Source organism: Mangifera indica, unplaced genomic scaffold (assembly GCF_011075055.1).
Source record: "Mangifera indica cultivar Alphonso unplaced genomic scaffold, CATAS_Mindica_2.1 Un_0035, whole genome shotgun sequence".
Taxonomy (NCBI): domain Eukaryota; kingdom Viridiplantae; phylum Streptophyta; class Magnoliopsida; order Sapindales; family Anacardiaceae; genus Mangifera; species Mangifera indica.
In genome coordinates this window covers 53,281-75,121 of record NW_025401127.1, presented here as the reverse complement: position 1 = coordinate 75,121, position 21,841 = coordinate 53,281, and the positions used below count along the sequence as shown (strand labels likewise).

Here is a 21,841-nt window from a genome sequence, read left to right as displayed (position 1 = left end):
TTTATCACAAATTGTAAATAGAATTCACCCAAACATATAATACATGCTTCACAAAATCATAATCAAAGCAATGGGATGACCAAAGCCTACTTACAAAACTTCCTATGTCAAGCTGGTCTTCACGTGGCTTTGAGAAATTTTCAATGATCCAAACCCTATTTTGGTGGCTTCTGGTCACACAAAAGAACTCTCTCTCAACTTCTGTCTCTATCTTAGGACTCTCGAAAATATGAAGTGTAAGTGAATTCAACCACAACACCAACTCCTTTTTATTTTGGCCAAATAACGTCACTCATAGCCGTGCAACCTCTTTTCACAATCATCCAAACGTTTTCATATTGAAAATCACATCACACGATCTCTAAGAATGTGTTTATCCAAAATTCAAACATTGCATATGATCATACATCTCCTTATGCAGAGGCTTTCATGGTGACCAACTGACACTATTCATCATTTTCAGTGCATAAGCCTATGACATCTCCATGCATGGTTGTATGCCCTCCCATATTTAAAAAAAATTAATTGTCCTGCAAAAAAAGGCTATTCTATCCTTCACGGCACATGCACAGTCTTGTACTCTTGGTATGCACGATCATACAGTGTAATTTGACTTTAACACTTGAGCACAAATTAAATCCAAAGTGAAAATAACTAAATCACCCTCACAACATACTTGTGGGTGTGACACATTCTAAATCACCCTTCATACCTTTGTTTGGTAGGTCGTGTTTGCATGCCTCATTTTTACCATTCAAATTATCATTTCATACAAGAATTAGTTTGACAAAAAGAAAATAGTATAAGTGTGTTGGCAAGAGATCCTTTACACGAGGAGAAAAAAAAAACCTTCTCCCAAAATTCGATGTTGTTTTGAGTATAGGCCTCCCTCAAAGTCTGCCTCTTTTTGAGTTTTTTCCAATATCCCATACTAAATATTGTTCTTTTTTATTTTTATAATTTCTCACGAGCCTAAAAGAAGTCTAAACAACCGCAAAACATACGTCATAACATACAATTTTACATTCAGAATTTTACAACAACAAATGAATGACATGAATTTGCATACAATCGAATTTATAAATAGATAACAAATTACAGAAGCCAAGTAAACCCATACAAAATCATAAAAAAGACCTTAAAAAACAAGTGGGACTTCTCTAAACAAGATCATAAACCAAACCCATAAGCCGCTGCAATCAAAGTTGTAACAACATATGGCCATAAGTGATGGGGTTTACGCAAATCATCAGCACCACTGCATTCATCATTAGCGCCACTAAAACACCCAGGCCTTGATATTTTAGCCACACCATCCTCAAAAAGAAAGCTTGCATTATGCTTGCCATTGCTAAACAAGACACACCAGAAATAGGGAGACCCACCGTCCGTACCACTCACAGCAGCCCCAACTTCAGTGTGATTATTACTATATAGAATATCTAAGCTTTCGCTGTTTTCCATCAGGATTTCCGAAAAGGCTATAGAGGGACTGGCATAAGATGACTGGCAGCCTAACAAACGACCAGTAATTTGAGAAAGGGAAGATGCAAGAACACCACAATTGGGGGCAAAAGTGTCTGCAAATGAAGAATCAGGAGGTTTCTTGGCATCTTTCCCTCCTACAGCATCACAATCGCCTTCATATGCTTTTATATACTGCAAAGCAATGCATGCCAGGCCTGCGTTATCATAGAGGGATGATTCCTTGTGTGCAGTTCTATTTTTGTTGAGCACAGCCACCAATTCATCAGCAGGATTGTCAGTTACTTTTACTGTAGTCATTTGAAATGTCACAATAAAGATATGCTCAGCATAATGACACAATTTAATCAAGGATTTGGAAGAAGAAATAGAATTCTGCTATCAAGGCAAACAACGATAAATGTCATTCTTTGGTCAGAAATAGTTCATAACCTGCTATCCAGAATTGTGGTTTACTGGTTAACTGCCGTCTATTCATTATTGAAAAAGCATAGAAATACATCAAAGATACAAATCTTACAAGTTAGAATAGAAGGAGAAGATAAATGCTTTACAGTTTTCAGTATATAAGAAAATGATGCATATTTTTTAAGTTACTTTCCGTAACTCATAAAATATCTGGAGTACTTAAATGCTTCAGATGTCTTATAGATTCGTGTGACAGTTCCTACATTATGAGATAAACTGTGCAAAGGCTGAAAAAGCACTGAGCAAAGGTTATGTAGGAAGCATAGCACACGACTAAGATTCCATTTCATAAGCCAACAGACTTTTATTTATTATTCAATATGAGGATTGGTTCTCTCCCAACAGGCTATATACTTATCTCTTAGCTCTTCTAACTCTTCTGGATTTCTCCGTTTCTTGCTTATTCTCCTTGATTCTATCCTCCTTTCCCTCTATTCCTACAGCTTATGGTCTCTCTTCCTATATCTCGTCTATTTCTCCATTCTCCATCCTCTTCATCGTATGCTCTTGAGCTCCATCAGGAAAAGAACTTTAAAAATATCGAGGGAGACTAATCCAAAGAAAACTTCTTTCAGTAAACTTTGAAATCACTTTGTTGATGAGGGCTTCAATCTGGCTTCACTTCAGTAATGGCCTCAACTGTTTTTTCTTAAAATAAACTGATTGAAATAGTTATTTATGACAATCTAGACAGATGGAAGATTGGTAACAACTCCTCTTCACTGCACAATGAATGAGTAAAAGTTTTGATGCTAGCAACTCACTAGTCTCCAAAATAGCTTTTCCCCTTTATGAGATCACATCAATATTGTGTTTCAAAATATCACATTAGAAGAAATGCTAAGTATGATCTATCAAAGACATTGTTGTTCCCTTATTCCCCCCCTCATGTTCATATGTGTCCATCAAACTTCTATCATTAGCAAATAATTTAACCATTATCCTGTAACATTGCCAAATCAACATCCCATTGTCGTAATTAAATGACAAAAATGTATACATGCGTCAGAATAAGGAGTAAACAAGTCAATAAGAAATTGTTGTTAGCATTCCTCAATGCCCTATTCACCATTCAGGTGTTACATTAAAAGTCCTTGCCATCTGAGGATCCGGCTTAGTTTTGGCTGCATAACTATAACTGGCATATGAAAAACTAGAAGAGAGATAAAAAAAAGTACTAATTGCACAAAGGACAAGAAATGCAAAAAGCACAAGGATGGCTTGTATTTAAATCAAATGATGATAGGCAGCTAGACACAAATAAACCCCCAAATAATTCAAAAACAGAAACAAAGCCTCCGTTTATCCATGAACACAGACAATAACACTTAAGATTTCTTGTTTATCCCTTTCCAAAGATTGAACCAGAATTTTAGGCATTACTATGTCAAGCAAAATATCTAACTCAAACATGTAAACTAAAACCCTACCTTATCGTTATGCTTCGAATGTATATAATACCCAAACTGAAACCTTCAGAAAGATGCTTTTTGACAAGCAGCATAATATCTCTCCTTTCTTCAGCTCTCCTTTTATTCATCTATGTTGCTTATGTTTTGTGCACAAGGTGCTTCCTTCTTTATGCATATACAATATTCAGTGTAATAATATGGATACATGTAATACCATTTGTAATATATGAACCCCATTAGGCAATATATTAATCACTTTAGACATAAAACTCTCACGATTTTGTTTTTAGTTTTTCAATTCAGAAAACCACTAAGTCTCAGTAATGGGAAGGGAGTCTTTACAATGATGTCGGATTTGAAACCTCATCCTTATCTTATTCATCATAACTCTCTATACTAAGCTTGACGATATCAATATACCGCACTAGTTATAGAAATCAAGTATGCAAAGGAAAGAAACATCAGCATAAGTTCAGGTGAATTTGGTTTTAGTTTCCAGAGCTCAGCCACTCAACATTGTTACAAAAGTGTTGACTTTTATGTTCTTTGACATCCTTTGGCTTTCTGAACACTAAAAAAGATCAAATTTTCAAATCGCTCACCCAAATCTTTCAAAACAAAACGAAAAATAGAAAATAGAAAACAGCAACAGAAATTTCAGTAGAAATTTCGAAGAATAAATAGTTTAAGACCGGTTAGTTAGTAAGAGATCTGCTCAAATCTAAGCATGGCATAAGCACCAATGAACTTAACAAAGCATTAATGATCTCAAGAGAAGTAACTAACTACATTCTGCAAAAATGAAAATAAACCCATATAAATTACAGAAGGAAGAAACAATAAGATTCAAAGAAACGAAGTAGTGAAGCAGATCAAGCATTTGTAGTAACGGATAACCATTATTCAAAGTTCAAAACCATAATGCACTAGATTATTGATGGAGAAAAAGTAAAGGAAGAGGGGTTACATTGAATGTTGGCAGTAGCTGAAACGAAGAGAAATGTGGTTAGAAGAAGCCACAAAGCCGTTGCCATTTTCGTAGAGTTACTAAGAATTTCAGAAAAAATTTGAAGAGAGATGAAACAGAGGAGCACAGTCGGTGCTCTGTCTTGTCTACTTAATTTTTTTTTTATTTGGGTTAAGTTGTCTACTTCGTTTATTTGAAGATTGATCACCGACACTATCGGCAACCGGGTCTCGGGTTTAACCCAACTCATGTGCCTGCTGTCTTTTGAATTACCATTTTACCCTTGCCACAATTTAGCTGTAATTTTTATACATAAATAACATGATGTGAATATATAATTAAAAATTATTTTATTTTTAATTTTTATTTATTTAATTATATAATAATATATTATTTTTTATATATAAAATTATATCGATAATATTATTATTTTTTAATATTAAATTTATAAATTATCATGATAATATTCAAGTCAGGTATCTTTAATTATACCCGAATAATAAGTAATAACAAAACCAATTGTTATCAATTTAAATATGGGCCAAAAGGCTTATTCCCACTGCTGGATTCACCTTGTTTCTCCCTCTCTTGGGCCTGCGAGAGTAGACTTTTTTTGAATATCAAGTTCAGTTGCTGCTGAATATTTCTGAAGTGGTGAAATGAGGGAATTTGGGATTTCTTCTTTTCTTGCATACTAAATGTACTTATTTAATTTGGTGTTTGTTGTAATTTCCTCAACAATTTACTTGGATGTTTGTTGGGATTTTTTGGGGCCCTGTTGGCTCATCTAATCTTTTTGCGCTTTCAAAGGATTATAAATCACAACTTAATTTCTTGGTTCTGCATGTATTTGACAGGATACAGCTTGACCCATTGGGGGTTTATAGGCCCCCTGTCATACTAACACGGTTGCAGATCAAAGACTTGGGTAGTAAATATTGCATGTTCCTTATTATCTACACTTATATACTGCCATTCAACTTTGTACCATGTGTTGTTCAGAATTATCAATCTCTTTTGGATCAAAGACACATCAACCTTCTATTCATTTAAGAAGAATTTTTTTTTTTTATTGAAATGTGCGGTAAACTATTCAGCTAAAAAAACATGTTGGTAAGCATTTTTTGCTTGTTCTCCTGGCTGTGGTTATTATATAAATAATGTTTATCCTATCTTCTGCTGATCAAGCTGAAATCTTAATATCATAGTAAAAATATACTACATGAGCCACTACACTGAGATAGCGAGAATAATAGAAGTTCTAATTTGTGGTGCTGTGCTGTGAGGGAAAAAAGTTACAGGATGTGGACCACTGTTGCTCTGAATATGGATTGTTACAAAAATTTTAGTGAGATTGAAGTTACAATATGTTTAGGTACTGACAGGCTCCTTGAAGTAAAGAAATTTTATGGGTTCGGAATGCCATTTTATATTTTTCCATCTTATGTTATAGATTGTTTTCATCTCAGAGGCTATGTTGGAATAAAATATCGAAAACATCGCTCTACATTCTCGTTCTGATTTGCTTTATGGCAGTTTTTGTGTACACGAGTTCCTGAGGTTTGGAAATTTTCTTGGGTTCTTGAGGTAGCACAGTATGCTTCAGATGCCGGAAATGGTAAATCTGCCTTCAATGATGTTGAACAATGTCTCAGGTATCCTAAATTTATCATCTCCCTGCAACTTATGGTTTTGCTGTGTAATCTGGCGTCTCAATTGCAATCAATGTACTCATAATTGTCTGATGGGGCAGCACTCATTAAGTTCATACTGTTAAAAGTTCTGAAGCAATAATATTTAATCAAACCAGTAATCTACTCTTGATGGGCCTTGGAAGATCGGGATTCATTGCTTCTGCATGTGTCAAGAAACGAAGGATAAACTTCTGTGAAAACAATGAAAGCAAAGATTGGAACTGCTGTTAATGCATTGGACAGGTAATGCTGTGTTTGCTCTTTTTTGGAACCTTCATTAATAGTGTGATTCTGAGTACAGTGTTTGCTAACTAGCTCTCAAAAAAAAAAAAAAACATCTACGCTCTTTCTTTAGTTTTCTCTCTTAGTATAAGATTTCTAGTTTAATAGTTTAGCCTACAGTCAAGATATTATTTATTTTGTGTCCATCATAGTGCTCATAAGCTATTCGTCAAATATCTCATTCCTAAGTAATGTAGGATGCACACACATAAACCCAACATCTCTCTCATACTTTGTCAACGTCATACTCATCAAGAGGAGCTTCAGTTTCCTCTAATCCGTCTCTTCTGATGTGTTAAATGAAGGAAAATCTATGGTTGATGCTTATACAAGTGCAGACGAAGAGGCCGAAACTGAAATTGTTTTTTGGACCTAGAAACTAAATATTGCAAATTGATGTGCATATTTTTGGTAAAAATTGTGAAGGATTGTTAAATGCAGTGTTACATGAATTAAAAGTTTTCTTTCTGAGTCATTTGAATAGCATGGTCTCTTTTTATTATAGAATTTGTTTTTCTTAGTTTCGTACTAATTTGATATTATAAATGATAGCCTCTCTGTAACTCTCTCGCAAACATATAAGACTGAATTTGAACCAAATTGAGCCTGAACATGGCTCAGCTCATTTTATTGAAGGCGAGCCTGAGCTTTAGCTTTGGCTCAGCAAGCCTAACAAAATGACTGCTCGTGATTGGCTCGTTTTGTAGCTATGAAATTCAAGATCAATTCAAACATTCTTAAGACAATGCAACCAGATAATCAGAGGTGAACGTATTACTCTACTCCAAATGAATGTGTTTGGCTCAAAGGTGGGAGAAATGCTAGAGAGTTGAAGTCTTTCACGAAAGGAGGAACTGAAACCAGGAGTAAAAGACAGAAGCAATGGAGTCATGACGACACCGATGAGTTGTAGACAAAAGCAAGAGGAGGCATAGTCATAACAAGAGAATGGGAGAAATGTAGCCAACAGTGTCAAAAAGTCAAAGACAGAAGTAAGAGTCACTGTGAGAGAATAGGAGAAATATAGCCAACGTCGAAGAGTTGAAGACAAAAGCACCAAAGCCGAGGTGTCAATGGGTCAGGTTGGGCCAGCTCCGGCTTGGCCCATCAAGCTAATGGGCAGGTCAAGCCTGAAGCCTAAACAGTAATAAATTTTCGGATAGAGTTGATTCATTAATATATACAGGCCCAGCCCATATAATAATAAGCCTTAATTGAGCCGAGCTTTAAATGTTAAAAAAATTTATTTAAAACTTTTAAATACAAATTATTTTTCAATTATTAAAATCGAAGATAGTACCATAAATATTTTATTTATAATTTCTCACTTATGACGGAGAAATATCGTGATTACATATTGAAAAATATTATAAATTGTAACATAGTATAAATAAATTAATTTACATACTATATAAATTATAAAACATAAATAAATATATACTATGATAATATTCAAAGGGATTAAATTCATTTAATACTTGATCCATTTGTAATATTTTGTAATGATAAAATTAAAATAAAAATAAAATTATAAACACAAAAAATTATTATTTATGAATTTAAATATTTTATGAAAGAAAGTTGATAAGAGAAAATAAAATTAAAAATATAATGAAATAATTTAGATTGAGAGATTGAAAAATTTGTGAATAAAAGTGAAAATGAAAATAAATTGAATGAGTTTATATTGATCAAAAAATAAATAAATTTAAAAATTTAAAAAAAAAAATTGAGGCCAAGGCTTTTGCCACAAGACAGAGGAATGCAAAGCTTCTGCCAGCAAAGTTAGGAAAAAAATTTATTTTTATTTTTAAACATTATCGGACCGGATCAACCTATGGGCTTAATATTAAAGCCCGAAGCCTAACCCAATAAACCCAATCTGACATGCTACAGTATCAAACTGTGTCTTCTCATATTATGCTTTTTTCGTGTTTCGTATCAGACCTCCTTTTGACCCAACCCAATTGACATGTCTACAAGAGTGACAGTAGGAGAATGAGAGATCTGAAGATGATGTTTTAGGGTTTCTTAAACTTAAAGAAGCAATGACGCCTCTTAAAGTAACAAAAACTCAGATAGCAAGTTGCTCCCAACTCGTAAGCCAAGCTGGTTTAGATCTGTGTTTCTATTCTCTAACATATTCAAGCTCAGGTTCGTATACGATAGACTCGTTTCAAATTCGTTTGAACAAAATTTATTTCAAGCTCAAACAAACTCACTTTGAATCCAACTCTAATTACATATTACTTTTGTCAAAGTCATAATGAACTATATTTGTACTAATTTCAGAGTCATGAAATATACCATGGCATTAACTAACAATGACTAGATTGGCAGGCCAAAAATCAGACCAGGAAAACAAGGACAAAGAAGAAAACTAGTAATGATAACTTACAAATAATGAACATAGAATAACATTTATTTGTGTTAAATACACAAGGACAGCCACATCTGGTACAAATAATAAAATCAAAGACAGCAACAGAAAATATCATACCATTTACAATATCACACATACTAGATCCTGGCAAACATAACAAGCCACTTGCCACCACCTCAATGAAATAAATCCCACTGGCCTGGAAAATGCTAAAGCAATCAAAAATTTCCAATTATCTTGTCTTTATGAAGGTGTCAGGCTGCTGAAGATGCGCTTCAAACTAGGGCATGCTGATCGTAACCTCCCCATACTCGTTGAACATATCTGCATCATAAAGTAAACACTTCTTATACATACCAATTTTCAAAAAGTTCAATAATCACTCATGATCAATAAATAATCAAAACTTCTGTTGCATTAAGAAGTAATTAATTTATAATAACACAATTTTAATCTCACCTTTGGGCAAAAGCGTACATCCAGAGTCTCAAGTATGCTACATTGCGATATGGCAATTTCAACTGCTGCTTCATTCATGTTACACGACTAATAAAGGCCCCAATTGCACCAAAGATTATGAAACAGTGTTAAATGGGAAGAGTGTCATATCAATCATTAAAATGGAATGATAACAATATTAAGAACACCCATGGAACGCATGAACAAATCTTAACAATGACTGGACCAAGGCACAAGGGAAAATAGTCACATATGTATATAAATCTAACACTCATAATCGGAGAACTAAGAAGGAAACAGGACTCTGCTTTTACAAGATGAATAAAGTAGTAGAGACCACCCCCAGAAAGAAACTTGGCTTACAATTTTCAATTCCAGCAATTTGATAGAACACAAATCTATTAGAAAGTGGATGCACAGTTATCCATATAAATGCTATGCCAAAGTAACTTGATGATCAATGTGTAAAAAAAATTAGGCACATCAAGCACCATCATATAGATCACCTGCCACAGAGAAGACTATTTGCAAAGACAGGTCTAAATGATAAATGATTGATTGGGACTACAGGAGGTAAATTTGCATACCTGAAGAAACAGACTTGTTAATTTTGGACAAGCAAGCTTCAATGTTTCCAATAAGCAACAGTTGCTGAAAAACATAAAATATTAGTGCATAATAGAGCATGTAAATGATAAGGTAAACCAAGAAAAAAGCGAGCACGTGCCTCAAATTGAGAATGCACAAACTGAAACATGCAACATCAACTTCCTTCAAGTTGGCAGACAGGGAAAGGTTCAATGATAACAAATGGAAACAGTGTGCCTGGGATGGAATGAGAACTTTCCTGATATTTGGACAACCTACACAGTTGAGGTTTTGTAGTAAACGCTCAGGAAACTCCATTGAGTCATAGACGTTCTTATGAGAAAACATCCGGTATGAGCTATATACAGTTGATTCCACAAGATGATCACCACTAGAACCCCAATTCAGATCATGCATATTTACACAACCATTCAAGCTAACATGGGTGAGGTGTGTACAGTATGCAAGAAGCTCCTCGATAGCTGACTGGCAAAGAGTCCCATAAGACAAGTCCAATTCCTGAAGAGCTGGAAGTGAAGCTTTCTTATAAAGAGGCTCCAATGACATGTCACTGAGATACTTGCATGCTTGTAGTTTCAACACCTACAAGAATGACAGAAGATTAAGAGAGGGCAAAGAATAAGAAACAAGTGAACTAAGTCTTCTTAACCAGACAAGTATTTGATAAAAAAGGCAAAACATTGGCAGCATAAGAGTAAAAGAATTAAAGGGTATTAGCTTTTAAACTTAAAAACAAATCTTCAGACTAAAGCATAAATTCGATTCAATTGATGAGGCAATGAAAATATAAGGCTCTGGTTTTGGTCCATTGTCAGACTATCAATAGGGCACATTGTGTAAGAAAAACTTTAGAAACTAACACGGCATTTTATATCTACCTTATAGTCTAGTTCAGTTATTATTCAAAGATTGATAGTGACATCAGAATTCCAAGCAAAGGCTCCAATACAAAAACAATGCCCAGGATCCACAAACTACTATGAACCCAACTTCTACTTAAATGAAGATGGAAAAACCAACAATTTTTTATAACAATATAAAATAGCACAGAAACACATTACAAGAGAAGAATAGAAAAGCTAAAAAACCTCTACCACGTGATGGGCTATATTCATTAGTAGGCAAAGTGGCAAAAGGACATATATCAGTAGTAGAGTCATGCAAATATCCAAAAACAAAAAAATAAAAACTTACCTTCAGTTGTGAACAAGACTCGAAAACTGGCTCCAAATCCATCAAGAAAGTGTATGATAAATCAAGCATAGTCAAATTTGAAAGTGATTGCAATGAGTAAAGCCCATCAGAACCAATAGATGGGCATGACATAAGTATTAAAGATTCAATCAGTGGGCAAGAAGTGGTAGTTGCAGACAGGCAATCATCCTTAAGTTGGCTGCAGATAAAAAGGAAAAAAGATGTTAATCACAGCACACATAAAAGAAGCCACACATAAAGATACTATAGACAACACACCTGCAAAAAGAAGCATCAAGGGATGTCAAAAGAGGACAGTTAATGGATGCTTCTGACAATACACCACATCCTTTCAACTCAAGCACCGACATACTTGATGCTTCAATAACAAGTGAGTTCAACTTAGGGCATATACCCAGATTGAGCAATTGGAGAGCAACCTGCAAAAAAGAGAAGAGAACATGGAGAACATTTTCAGTTCTTAGTATTACTTGGACCCAATCAATTGGTTGATGTAATCAATTTGGATTTCTACATTCATTAAATCTATAATACTCATGTCGCTTCTAAGGGAGACTTAAATCCATATGGCAATTCGACAGGTCAGTATTTGGGTATTGGAATTATAAGAATTAGAAGTATCAATTCACAGAATTGGCCACAACCAGTGCTAATTCTAGAATAAAAGGTACAAACAGAGAAATACATATGTATTCAAGCAGGAAAGGCAACTGTGCAATCATGTTCACTTACTGGACAAAATGATGCTCTTTCAAGATGATCACAACCATCTAAACAAATTTTCTCAAGATTGGGGCATTTTAATTCAAGAGATGTGATAGCACGGCAACCAACAAGAGAGAGACTGACTAAAGATGTACTACAGAACTGCACTGTTGTCAAGCCCTGGGCAACATAAAATTCAGTTAGACACCATGGATAAGTCATTAGAAGAGGTACTTTAGAATCAGTATATCTATTTGCTGCAACACAAAAAGGGAGCTAGATATCCTCAACACAACCAAACAATATCAAATTACAGAAAATGGTGCAAGTCAGTTTCTGAAAACTAAAATTCAGCATGTGAACCTATCATACAGCCCAACTTGACCAGCTTCATCTTGCCAATATTTTTTATGCATCTTTTCATTTTCCCACCCAAGCCTAAGATATATCTCATTTTTAAATCTCATCTTCAATGCTGATAAAATAACAATTACCAGCAATCATTAAGCAAGGTTTTACACACTTGTCTTCCATTTGCTTAACAAGGCCATTCTGAGTTTATCTTACAACAAAATGGCAGTAAATTAACATATCAAAATGATGTTTATTTATTTGACATGAAATTTAAGAATATATTTCATACACCCAAGACAATGATGCACCACTAGAACCATTTGCAAAACCAACTTCATGTGCATAACTTTTCAAAAACGTGAAGATCATGAAAAGTCAGAATGCATCATTTCATGCATATAAACCAAAAAGACATGAATTAAAGAGAGACATAAAAATGCTTGCAAATTCATATTCTTCACATAGAAACCTTTCTAAAGAAGATTGCTAGAGTCTATAAACTATTGGTTCCCCATACCTCAAGCTTAAGCTTTTGCTTTAATAGTATCAGAGACAGGTTGACCAAGTGGACTTGTGTTGTCGTGATTACATTGTGTTCTCAGGCTCTTAACCTATTATTAGTCTAAGCTTTTGGGTCTAGCAGTAACAGGCAAATATATATATATATATATAGCGCAAAAGTATAGTTACCATCATGATCAAGTACGAAGGCCTCTTTCCATGCATATGCCAAGCATGGGAACATTGACCAATTCAAAATAAACATATTATAGTAGCATAATTCACACACCTCACAATTGTCAAGGACTAAAGACTTTAACACGGGGCAACCACCACCATCACTGAACACTTCACAGATAGAATTTGTTAATGATTCACAATCTGTAAGGTCAACTTCTTGCAGACTCAGGCAATTCAACACCAATGTTGTCAAGTTCTCCTGCTTTTGCAATGATAATTTCTGCATTTCCACAAGACCACTCAGAAATCTCCTAATTAATAAATATTAATGAATAGACAATACAAATGTAACATCTCCCTGAAAAACATACTTGAAGAGAGTCTGATGTAACGTTTATGAGGTTGAGAGCAGCACAATTTGACACAGTTATAGATGATAGCATGATAGTCCGCAAATTCAATTCAACACATCTGCAGAGAACATAGAAATTGATCAGGAGGATTGAACTTTAGATACCCAGAAACTGAGGAAATCCTCTAGGATTGGAAAAAATAAATGAAAATTATTAAATGGAGTAGCCAAGCATACTTCCGACAATGTACAAGTCTTATATTCTGCAAACGAGGAAGATCCAAAGATACAGAAGTCAAAAATTTACAATTATCAAGCTCCAGAACCTGCAAAAAATTATCATGTTAGTTTTGACATGTTGAATGCAATTACCATATTGAAACACTAAAAAATAAGCCATGAGAATTCAAACCTCCAACTTATAACTATGAGATATTGCAGCCATTGACGCTGATGTGATACCCTCACAGCTGTGAAGCTTAAGATCTGTTAACATGGGGAGCCTTACAGACTTCAAAGAAGAAACAAGGAAGTGTGTCAAACAAAGGAACATCAAAACAACATACGCCAACCACCTATAATATAAAGACTAACCTCAAGCGATATATTTGGGCAGTATGAAGAATTGAGAATACAAAGATTTGCACAACTGAGGGCTATTTCACGAAGAGTTTCATCACTCACACATGAACAATTTGACATATCTAAAGACTCTAGTTGAGGGCATGAAGTAACCGCTAAGCGAATGGCTGCATCAGAAAGCTTGTGGCAAGCAGCTATATCAAGGAGAGTCAAAAGGGGACAATTAAGCACCGCCTGTCCCATGGTACTACGTTTCAAGGACAAATTTACGAGTTGCGGGCACCTACAAAGATATTTTTAGCAAAAATATTGATTGATAGTAAATGACCATTCAACAAAATAACACTGCTTCACCTGATGGACACACGCATCATTCGGCACTTATTTAGTTCAAGATAACGCAATTGATCATGATTTATTGGTATCTCCTGAACACCAGTACCAAGAATAGCATCATAGACATTCAATCTCTTCAACATACTACAATCCACTATCGCATGGAAAAAGGTATCCCCTATTTGATTTCCCCCCAAAGTTAAGGCTTCAAGATTTCTGATAACAGAAAAAGGGTTTCATAATCAAGCATCCCAGGCAATGAATATTCATCTAAGAACAATAGCAATGCCAAACGTAACAAAAGAAACTACCTTAATAATACTGCTTTCATGACAAGTAAGCGCATATCATGGACACCATATAAATTCACTTCCGTAGCATTTGGATATCGCCGGCACACATCCTCAACTAAAAATGCAATGACAAAGGAGTATAATCAGCCACAATTTTGAAAATAAACCAAATATATGAAAAGGTATTTGTGCTATCTCTAACTTTATAAAAAAGAACATACTTAAAAGGCTACGTAACTTAGATATGATACCTTCTATTAACAAAAAAAGGATTATTAACTCAATATATGTAGCAGTGAAAACATTACAACCTTTATTAATTCATCAATGGCTAAAATGTTCATAACATGCTAGATTTTAAACCATAATTAAAGTTTTAAGCTACAATTACATAATGTCATTGAAGAACAATGTCTGAAGTCACACTTATTAGGTTACCATTATTGATCGAATCAATATTCATGCATATGTGAAATTGCAAAATCTGAAGCACTCTATGGATTTTATGACTACGCTAGCAAAGTCACTAATTTATCAATTTTAAATTCCAAATCAGAAACCATACCCACATAAAATAGTGGCACAATGCTCATAAACATACATTCATAAATATTTTAAAAACTATATATATATATATATAAAAGAATGCAAAGGGCCTCATAGAAAGAAAAAGAAAATAACCATAACCATAAAACTACAAAATTATCATCTAAGACCAATAGAGCCAAGCAACCAAGAAATGCTGTATTAGAAAAGAAACAAAAAAGTGATGTCCAACAGTTAAAAAATTTTTCATAACTGGAAGTTCCATAACTTCATAAATGCAGAAGTACTTTAACTTCAAAAGCAAAAATAGTTTATTCAAAACATATGACCAGACATAGGATGTGATAAAAACTGTTCTCCACGTTCCAAGAGTCTATCCTTCTCGGATCTTGCTGATTAATAAGCTTCTTTTTTATAATAGACAAAAACTTGATTAGCATGTACAGTGATTAACAAAACCATGAACATGCCATCCACAAAAAAACAAGAGCAGCATTGAAAAATCACTTGAATATTTAAACAAACTAACTAGTTCCAAAATAGAATATTTTAGAAACACGGTTTCCTATGACAAAAGCTCTTCCAGGACATAAAATATCCCAAAATATACAGGATTCAACTGACCAACCCTCCCAATTGATGTTTAGAAAGAATCAAATGTCCAACAATTCCATTACTATAGTTAGTCACGGAGAATATAGGAACCACATTCCATCATAAAATTCTCTTCATACGTCTTAATCACCATTTTTGCATGACTCAATCAATTACATATAGCTAAAGAATAAGGACCAAAGCTATGCAAGTGACAGTACTCAAATTCACCACCTTTCTTACACAAAACACTGACCAGCAATAATAGGTTGACTCATTACAAGACTATCCACTGTTCCAATCTTCCAACAGCAGTTTGACCAAAAAATAAAATGCATTGGTTGGTCATAATGCACTCTATACAGTTGAACATGAAAAAACATTACTTGAATTACCAAAGCACCATTGTTGGCATACTAATTCCACTTCAACAAACCCTTCTTACCTCCATAGAGCATACAAGGTTGAAAATGACTAGAAAGACCCAACCTATTGCTCTAACAAATGGTTGACTCTAATGTGAACCACTACTACACCACTGTGTAGTCTGTTAAAATTGGCTCCTTATCACTGGCAAGAAACAGAAAATTGAGAAAGATATTTTCAAGGAAAATTTTTCACACAAGGATATTACCAAAATCTAACTCTCAATCACCACCTATACAAGAACATATATACCTAGAGGACCTATATGAATCAATAAAGGAGACTCACAAAACCTAGCTCCAAGCTAAGACTACAAAATTACCAAGCCTCATTAACCTCGAGCTTTCACTTCATTAGCCTTCTATAATCCTCCTATAAAGCCTCTACACATCAGTCTCATAAATGCATTAATCATCAAAGTTTATAACTCAATTTAACTATTCCTTAAGAAGAGCAAGCAAGCGTCGAGCAATTTGTTAACTAGGAGCGATTTTGTGTTTGATGTAAATTGATTAATTAGTGAAATATTTAGTAATAAAAAGAATATTAGGGAAAAAGTGTAGGAAAGTGTAAAAATTGAAAGTATATCTGCTGAAGAAAGAAATGACAATCAACCCTCACATGCAAGAAGATTAGAAAATTTGCAGCTTCAATGGTCAATTCATACGTCTCAAACTCTAGGTAGAGAACTGCATGTATCTGACATGTAAATGAAGTAATTGTTTGGAAATGTTTTTGCAAAACAATATTTAATAAACAACATATGACTCTTCACTCATTAAACTAAACCTCAAAAACACATTTATATTTATCTTCTATAACAGAAAAGACAAAACACCAGAAATGAACTCCAATCCATATTTTCCTACTAATCTCTCCCAACAAAACTAATCTTTCAAAAACCCTCATCCCCTCTAAAAACTTACTCTTCAATCAAGAAACAGTAAACTAGAACAAAGAAAAGAAACAGAGCATTTCAAGAAACCACAACAATGACCAAGATCAATGCTCTATTTTGATACTTCCTTGTTTCCTATTCTCATCTACAACCATCACAACCAGAACAACCATATCAAAAACCAGCATAGTCAACCAAGTAATCCACAAACTCAAAGCCCTGTCAGATCCCCTTAAGCTCATCCATACAAGCACCATTTTCAAAGAAAGATCCACTAAAAATTTTGTGCCTGACAAATGTGTTTTCAACATTTCCACATGTAATGCCAACAGTGTTTTCACAGTTTTCAACTTTTCCATACATTACTATTTACTACCAAATATATATTTTGTTAACTAAATTGCCACTTGATATGTTTCTCAGGTTTTAAAAAAAATAAAACTTCTTTGTAGGAATTAGTTTCTCTAAGTTATTTTGGAGAATATCTGTAAATAGTCCCCTAAATGGTTATACCACACAGTTTTGGCCCCAATTATGATTTCATGAGCATAATTGCAAAAGACTCTTCAGATAATACTAATTTTCTCAAGAATATCAACTTAATACCCTTGTTTACATCTCCACAAGCTCCTATCCACACAAAATGCTCTAGTTTCAATAATAACAAAGAAATATGAAAAATGCAATTAAACAGAGGTGCATTAAGTAAACTCACATTGCTCTATAGATATCCTTCGGTTTTCAAAATTCAAACATCTCCAAAAATCTTCATGAGCACTAGCTGCTCTCCACTGACGACAAACAATAGCAGCTCGACAAAGATCAACATAGTCCAAGAAAGAAAAAACCTGAGGAAGAAATAGAGAACAAATTGAAACTACATACAATAAAAAAAATCTCTGATGAACAAATCATCAAAAACAAATACCCCTACCATATGCAACAAGTCATCCGTAAGATCCAACCGGACTTCAACTTCAAAATCTTCCATTCTAGAGGTACCATTATCATTTCCATCATCATTTCCATCATCATTTCCAATGGTAGGGTCAGAATGACTCTCATCACCACCATTGTTCCACATAAAATTGTGGTACAACATTTCATTAGCGGGAGAAGCAAAAGACCCCATCCTAATATTACAATTTTTTTCTCGCAATGAACTAGAACACCCAGGGTCAGAAAGCCTTACGGTTCCATAATGACACCTGAAGAAAATTTATAAAAAAAAAAAAAAAAAAACTTCTGCTTTAGCATATCAAATTATCCCAGTCAAAATGTCACTGTCAACTTCTAACATAAATCCCTAAAAATTTTATGCCCCTAAGGACACAACACAGATCATTATACCAAACACCATATATTCAAATCATACTAAAACAGCACAATTTAATGCTGACAATAAAAGTTATAAAAACAAAGAATGTAAGTGGCTCACGAAGGAGAAGTAGAAAACACTTTGGCACGCTTATGTTGTAAATCGTCGATGGCAAGACTCGAGCCCCCATCGCCGATCTCTACGCCACTACTACTACTACTCTCCCCCTCATACTGCCTGGTCTCGCGACTCAGCAAGCGCCACCTGGGAGCCCTCCTAACAGGAGGCCCCATGTCATCCGACTCACGCAAGACGGTCATCAAGTCGGGGAACGGCCTCTGTAGCGGTTCATCAAACATCTCCAGATCAAGCCCAAATTGCATCTGCACGTCTTCGTCGCTTCGGACACTACCATCCGATTCGTCATCGATTAGCGTCATTCTCTTCTTTTCTTCGTCTTCCTCGTCTTCGGTGAAGCATAAGCAGCACCAAATCTTCATGCACTTTGAAAGTCTACAAAAGAAAAAAGATGCGACTTTGCTATACAAAAACCTAGCTCATGATCTAACACATTACTTCAACGGAAGGAAAACCTCTAATTTAGGCGGAAATTGGAGGGATTATGCAAGTATTGGTGGAACCCTAATTTTGAGAGCAAGAATTGAGAAAATTGTTTAAGTTAATTCACAGATGAACGGATGGACACATACAAAAACATTTACAGGTACAGAGAGAAACAGAAGGTTTGGATCTGGTCGGATCTTGTAAGAAGAATTTCAATTTATTTTGAGGATTTTTTTTCTATTGTTTATTATTATTATAGGTGAGAACTTCGAACAAAGAGAGATAGGCAGTAATGGTGATATAAACTGAGAAAAGATAGAAACAGATACTTTGTATGAAAATTAAAAAATTAGAATTACTTTTTTAATTATATTTGAATTTTCAGTCTCATACACGACGTCGTATGGTACACGTATCAACTCATTGTCACCATGGTCTGGTGTTAATAAATGTGATGGTGAAAAAAAAGAGAACTTACTTATAAGACTGCTATTTAACCGTCAATGTTGTTTTTTTTTACTGTAAATAAGAAAAAAATCTATTTGATTTCAATCAGTGAAAACTATTAAATTAGGGTATAAATAATTGGGCTTAAATCATAAAATTAGAGCAAATTATTTAAAAATTACTATTTAACTTGGTTTATAAAATATTTAGTCTGGATTAATAAATTTTTTAAAATCAATTTTTAATTTGGGTTATGATTTAAACAATTTTTAAACCAAACCAAATTGTAAACTGTATTTTTTTTTAAATATATATATATAACTATATTTGATAGATTTTTGTAGGGATAGATAAAACCGATGAAATATTAAAACTTTCAAGAAAAACGTTTGAGTTTAAGTCACTTTCACACTTACGAAACTATAATTTGAATTACTTAAAAAAAACTATATTTGATATAATTTTTTAATAAATAATTACGTATATAACTTATTCTTTTCATATGTATTTTGTTATTTTCTTTATATATATATTGCATGTATATTTTATATTCATTTTACATATTTATGTTATTTGTTAGAAAATTATAATTCAGTTAATTATATTAAATAATATATATTTAAAAATAAATTATTTTAATAAATTTAAACAGTTATTCAAACTAGAGCTTTAAAGTATATCAAACTAGACTGTACGCATTCTATAATAATAAAAATAAAAAAGCAGGTAATAAACAAGGTAAGAGGGGAGTGCAAAATAATTAGGCCTGGTTAAGTATGTTTAAGAATAATAATTATAAGACTAATGTGATAATTAAAATTATATAATTATGAGATTGGTAATCGTAACATTCTCTCTCTCTCACGCGAAAACAGATTACGTTTTAACATTTACCACAGGCTTGTCATTTCAGTGTTTGAACTGAGCAACACCACAGTAAAAAAAAAAAAAACGTACAGGTAAATTTTGGACGGTGAAAAAGATTAAAAGGTAAATGTAAATGCGGAATGTGAATGACAGTGGAGCAAAGACTTTAATCAAAGGGAGACAGGTGGTCCTTTTTAACTGCAAAAATGTTGGCCAATGAGTACCTGACTCACTGACCTCATGTCACAGGGTTTTTTTTTTTTAAAGAGTCTTATTCAAGATTTGGGAAATAAATTTGATAACCGCTTAAATGCTTAAATAATCATTTAAATGTAATTTTGTTGATAAATTAAGTTTTGATTCTGTTTTAAGTAGATAAATTCTCATCCTATTTTTAGGTATTTCATTTTTTCTGCATATTTTATTTGATCTTAGAGGCAGCATCAATTAAGGTGAGAAATTTTTCAATTTAAAAATAATTATACTCAAAGATATCAAAGGGTGACATGTGATGTTAATCGATGTATTTGTGCAATTTCGTATAGATCTGTGCAATAATTCAACCACTTTGATATAGTAGTTTCCGTATTGAAAAACCACTAGAGAGGGAGAGAGCATACTAGTGGTGGGTTAAAAGACATGTAAGAGGGAATCGTTTGGAAAAACAGTTATTGAAAAGAAAGAATGAATTTTTTTGGAGTGTAAATGCAATATTTTTAAACTTTTAGAAGGCAAATGTTAACCCTAAAATATGGAAAATTTAGGAACCCTAAATGGTGGGATGAAAAAGTAGTTTTTAAAATTAAGTTATAAGAAAATTGTGAGTTTTTAAAATTAAAATGAGAAATGATAATAAATTATTCTTTTTTTAAATAAAATTTTAAAAAAACGATTTTACCTTTGATAATAATAGAAAAAATTAACAAATGAATAAAAATTTAGGTTTTTAAAAATTAGTGAGTAAAAATTTGATAAAAGAGTAAACTTTAAATAGGAGTAAATCCATTGGCTTTAAATAAATTATTATTTTAGTATTTTTTTATTACCTCTAATCGAATATAATAATTATTTATATATGCTATATTATAACAATCAATTTTTATCAAATATGATAATAGTTGATATTCAGTAATCTTAAAAGTAACATATTTTTATGACAATTTTTTATTTTTAATAATCAAATATTACTTAAATTAAACACGTCATTAAATGTTTAAATAATCCTTTTTTCTTAATAAATTAAGTTTTGATACTGTTTTAAATAAATTAATTGTCATCTTATTTTTAACTATTACATTTTTACTGTATCTTCCATTTGATCTTAGAAGTTGCATCAATTAACGCCTCTCATGTAAAGGTATTATCCTCTGGAGGGACGCATTATGAAACTTGAGTTAAAGGGCAAGCATAAACTTAAACTTTCATCTATGCAAGACATTAATTAAATATAATACCCAAAGTGCCCTTGATTAATAATAAATACGAAAACATAAAAGGGCATCAAAATAACAGCCATAACCTCAAATTATGTGCGTAGCAAAAATAATCTAATATGTAATCCCAACATCAAAATAACTGAAAAACATAAAATTGAATAAAATGACAGCTATGCCCCTTTTGATAGCTCTATGCTAGCTAATTTTCTCACGCTGAAGTCATCATGATCACTTATTACTTGAAAAATATGAAAGTAGAAATGTGAATGATACTCGTTCAATAAGTAGGAGATCTATTTGTAATTTACTTATTTCTCATTTTACCCTTAACTTAATTCATCTTAACTTGGTCATCAAAAATATATTTTTAGACTCTATACTTAGATGACATAGATTTTACTTTACTCACTTATGTAACTTATGATCACTTTTGGTTTCATAAACTATCTTGAGAAGTTTTAACGACTC

At 33.2% G+C, this 21,841-nt stretch overlaps 2 protein-coding genes across 3 annotated transcripts; both read right to left on the bottom strand.

The window, feature by feature from the left end:
• Positions 1 to 1,001: 1,001 nt before the first annotated feature.
• LOC123206414 lies at positions 1,002 to 4,505 on the bottom strand. Its single transcript, XM_044623602.1, has 2 exons — positions 4,333 to 4,505; positions 1,002 to 1,775 (listed from the first exon to the last, which is right to left on the bottom strand). Exons 1-2 carry the CDS (start codon positions 4,397 to 4,399, stop codon positions 1,171 to 1,173), a joined length of 672 nt encoding a protein of 223 aa, XP_044479537.1. The 5' UTR covers positions 4,400 to 4,505; the 3' UTR covers positions 1,002 to 1,170.
• A 4,173-nt stretch (positions 4,506 to 8,678) lies between these two features.
• On the bottom strand, positions 8,679 to 18,947 carry LOC123206424 (F-box/LRR-repeat protein 15-like). Of its 2 annotated transcripts, XM_044623614.1 has the most exons (17): positions 18,180 to 18,947; positions 17,676 to 17,949; positions 17,457 to 17,589; positions 14,296 to 14,392; positions 14,003 to 14,200; positions 13,661 to 13,931; positions 13,479 to 13,577; positions 13,304 to 13,392; positions 13,086 to 13,185; positions 12,824 to 12,994; positions 11,707 to 11,859; positions 11,233 to 11,393; positions 10,954 to 11,152; positions 9,878 to 10,341; positions 9,738 to 9,801; positions 9,151 to 9,237; positions 8,679 to 9,015 (listed from the first exon to the last, which is right to left on the bottom strand). In XM_044623614.1, the coding sequence occupies exons 1-17, from the start codon at positions 18,557 to 18,559 to the stop codon at positions 8,935 to 8,937; spliced, it is 3,021 nt and encodes a 1,006-aa protein (XP_044479549.1). In that variant the 5' UTR covers positions 18,560 to 18,947; the 3' UTR covers positions 8,679 to 8,934. The 2 variants fall into 2 exon arrangements, with proteins under 2 accessions (XP_044479549.1, XP_044479550.1); XM_044623615.1 differs by lacking the exon at positions 18,180 to 18,947 and having other exon boundaries at positions 17,457 to 17,588; positions 17,674 to 17,817.
• Between the last annotated feature and the right edge of the window lie 2,894 nt (positions 18,948 to 21,841).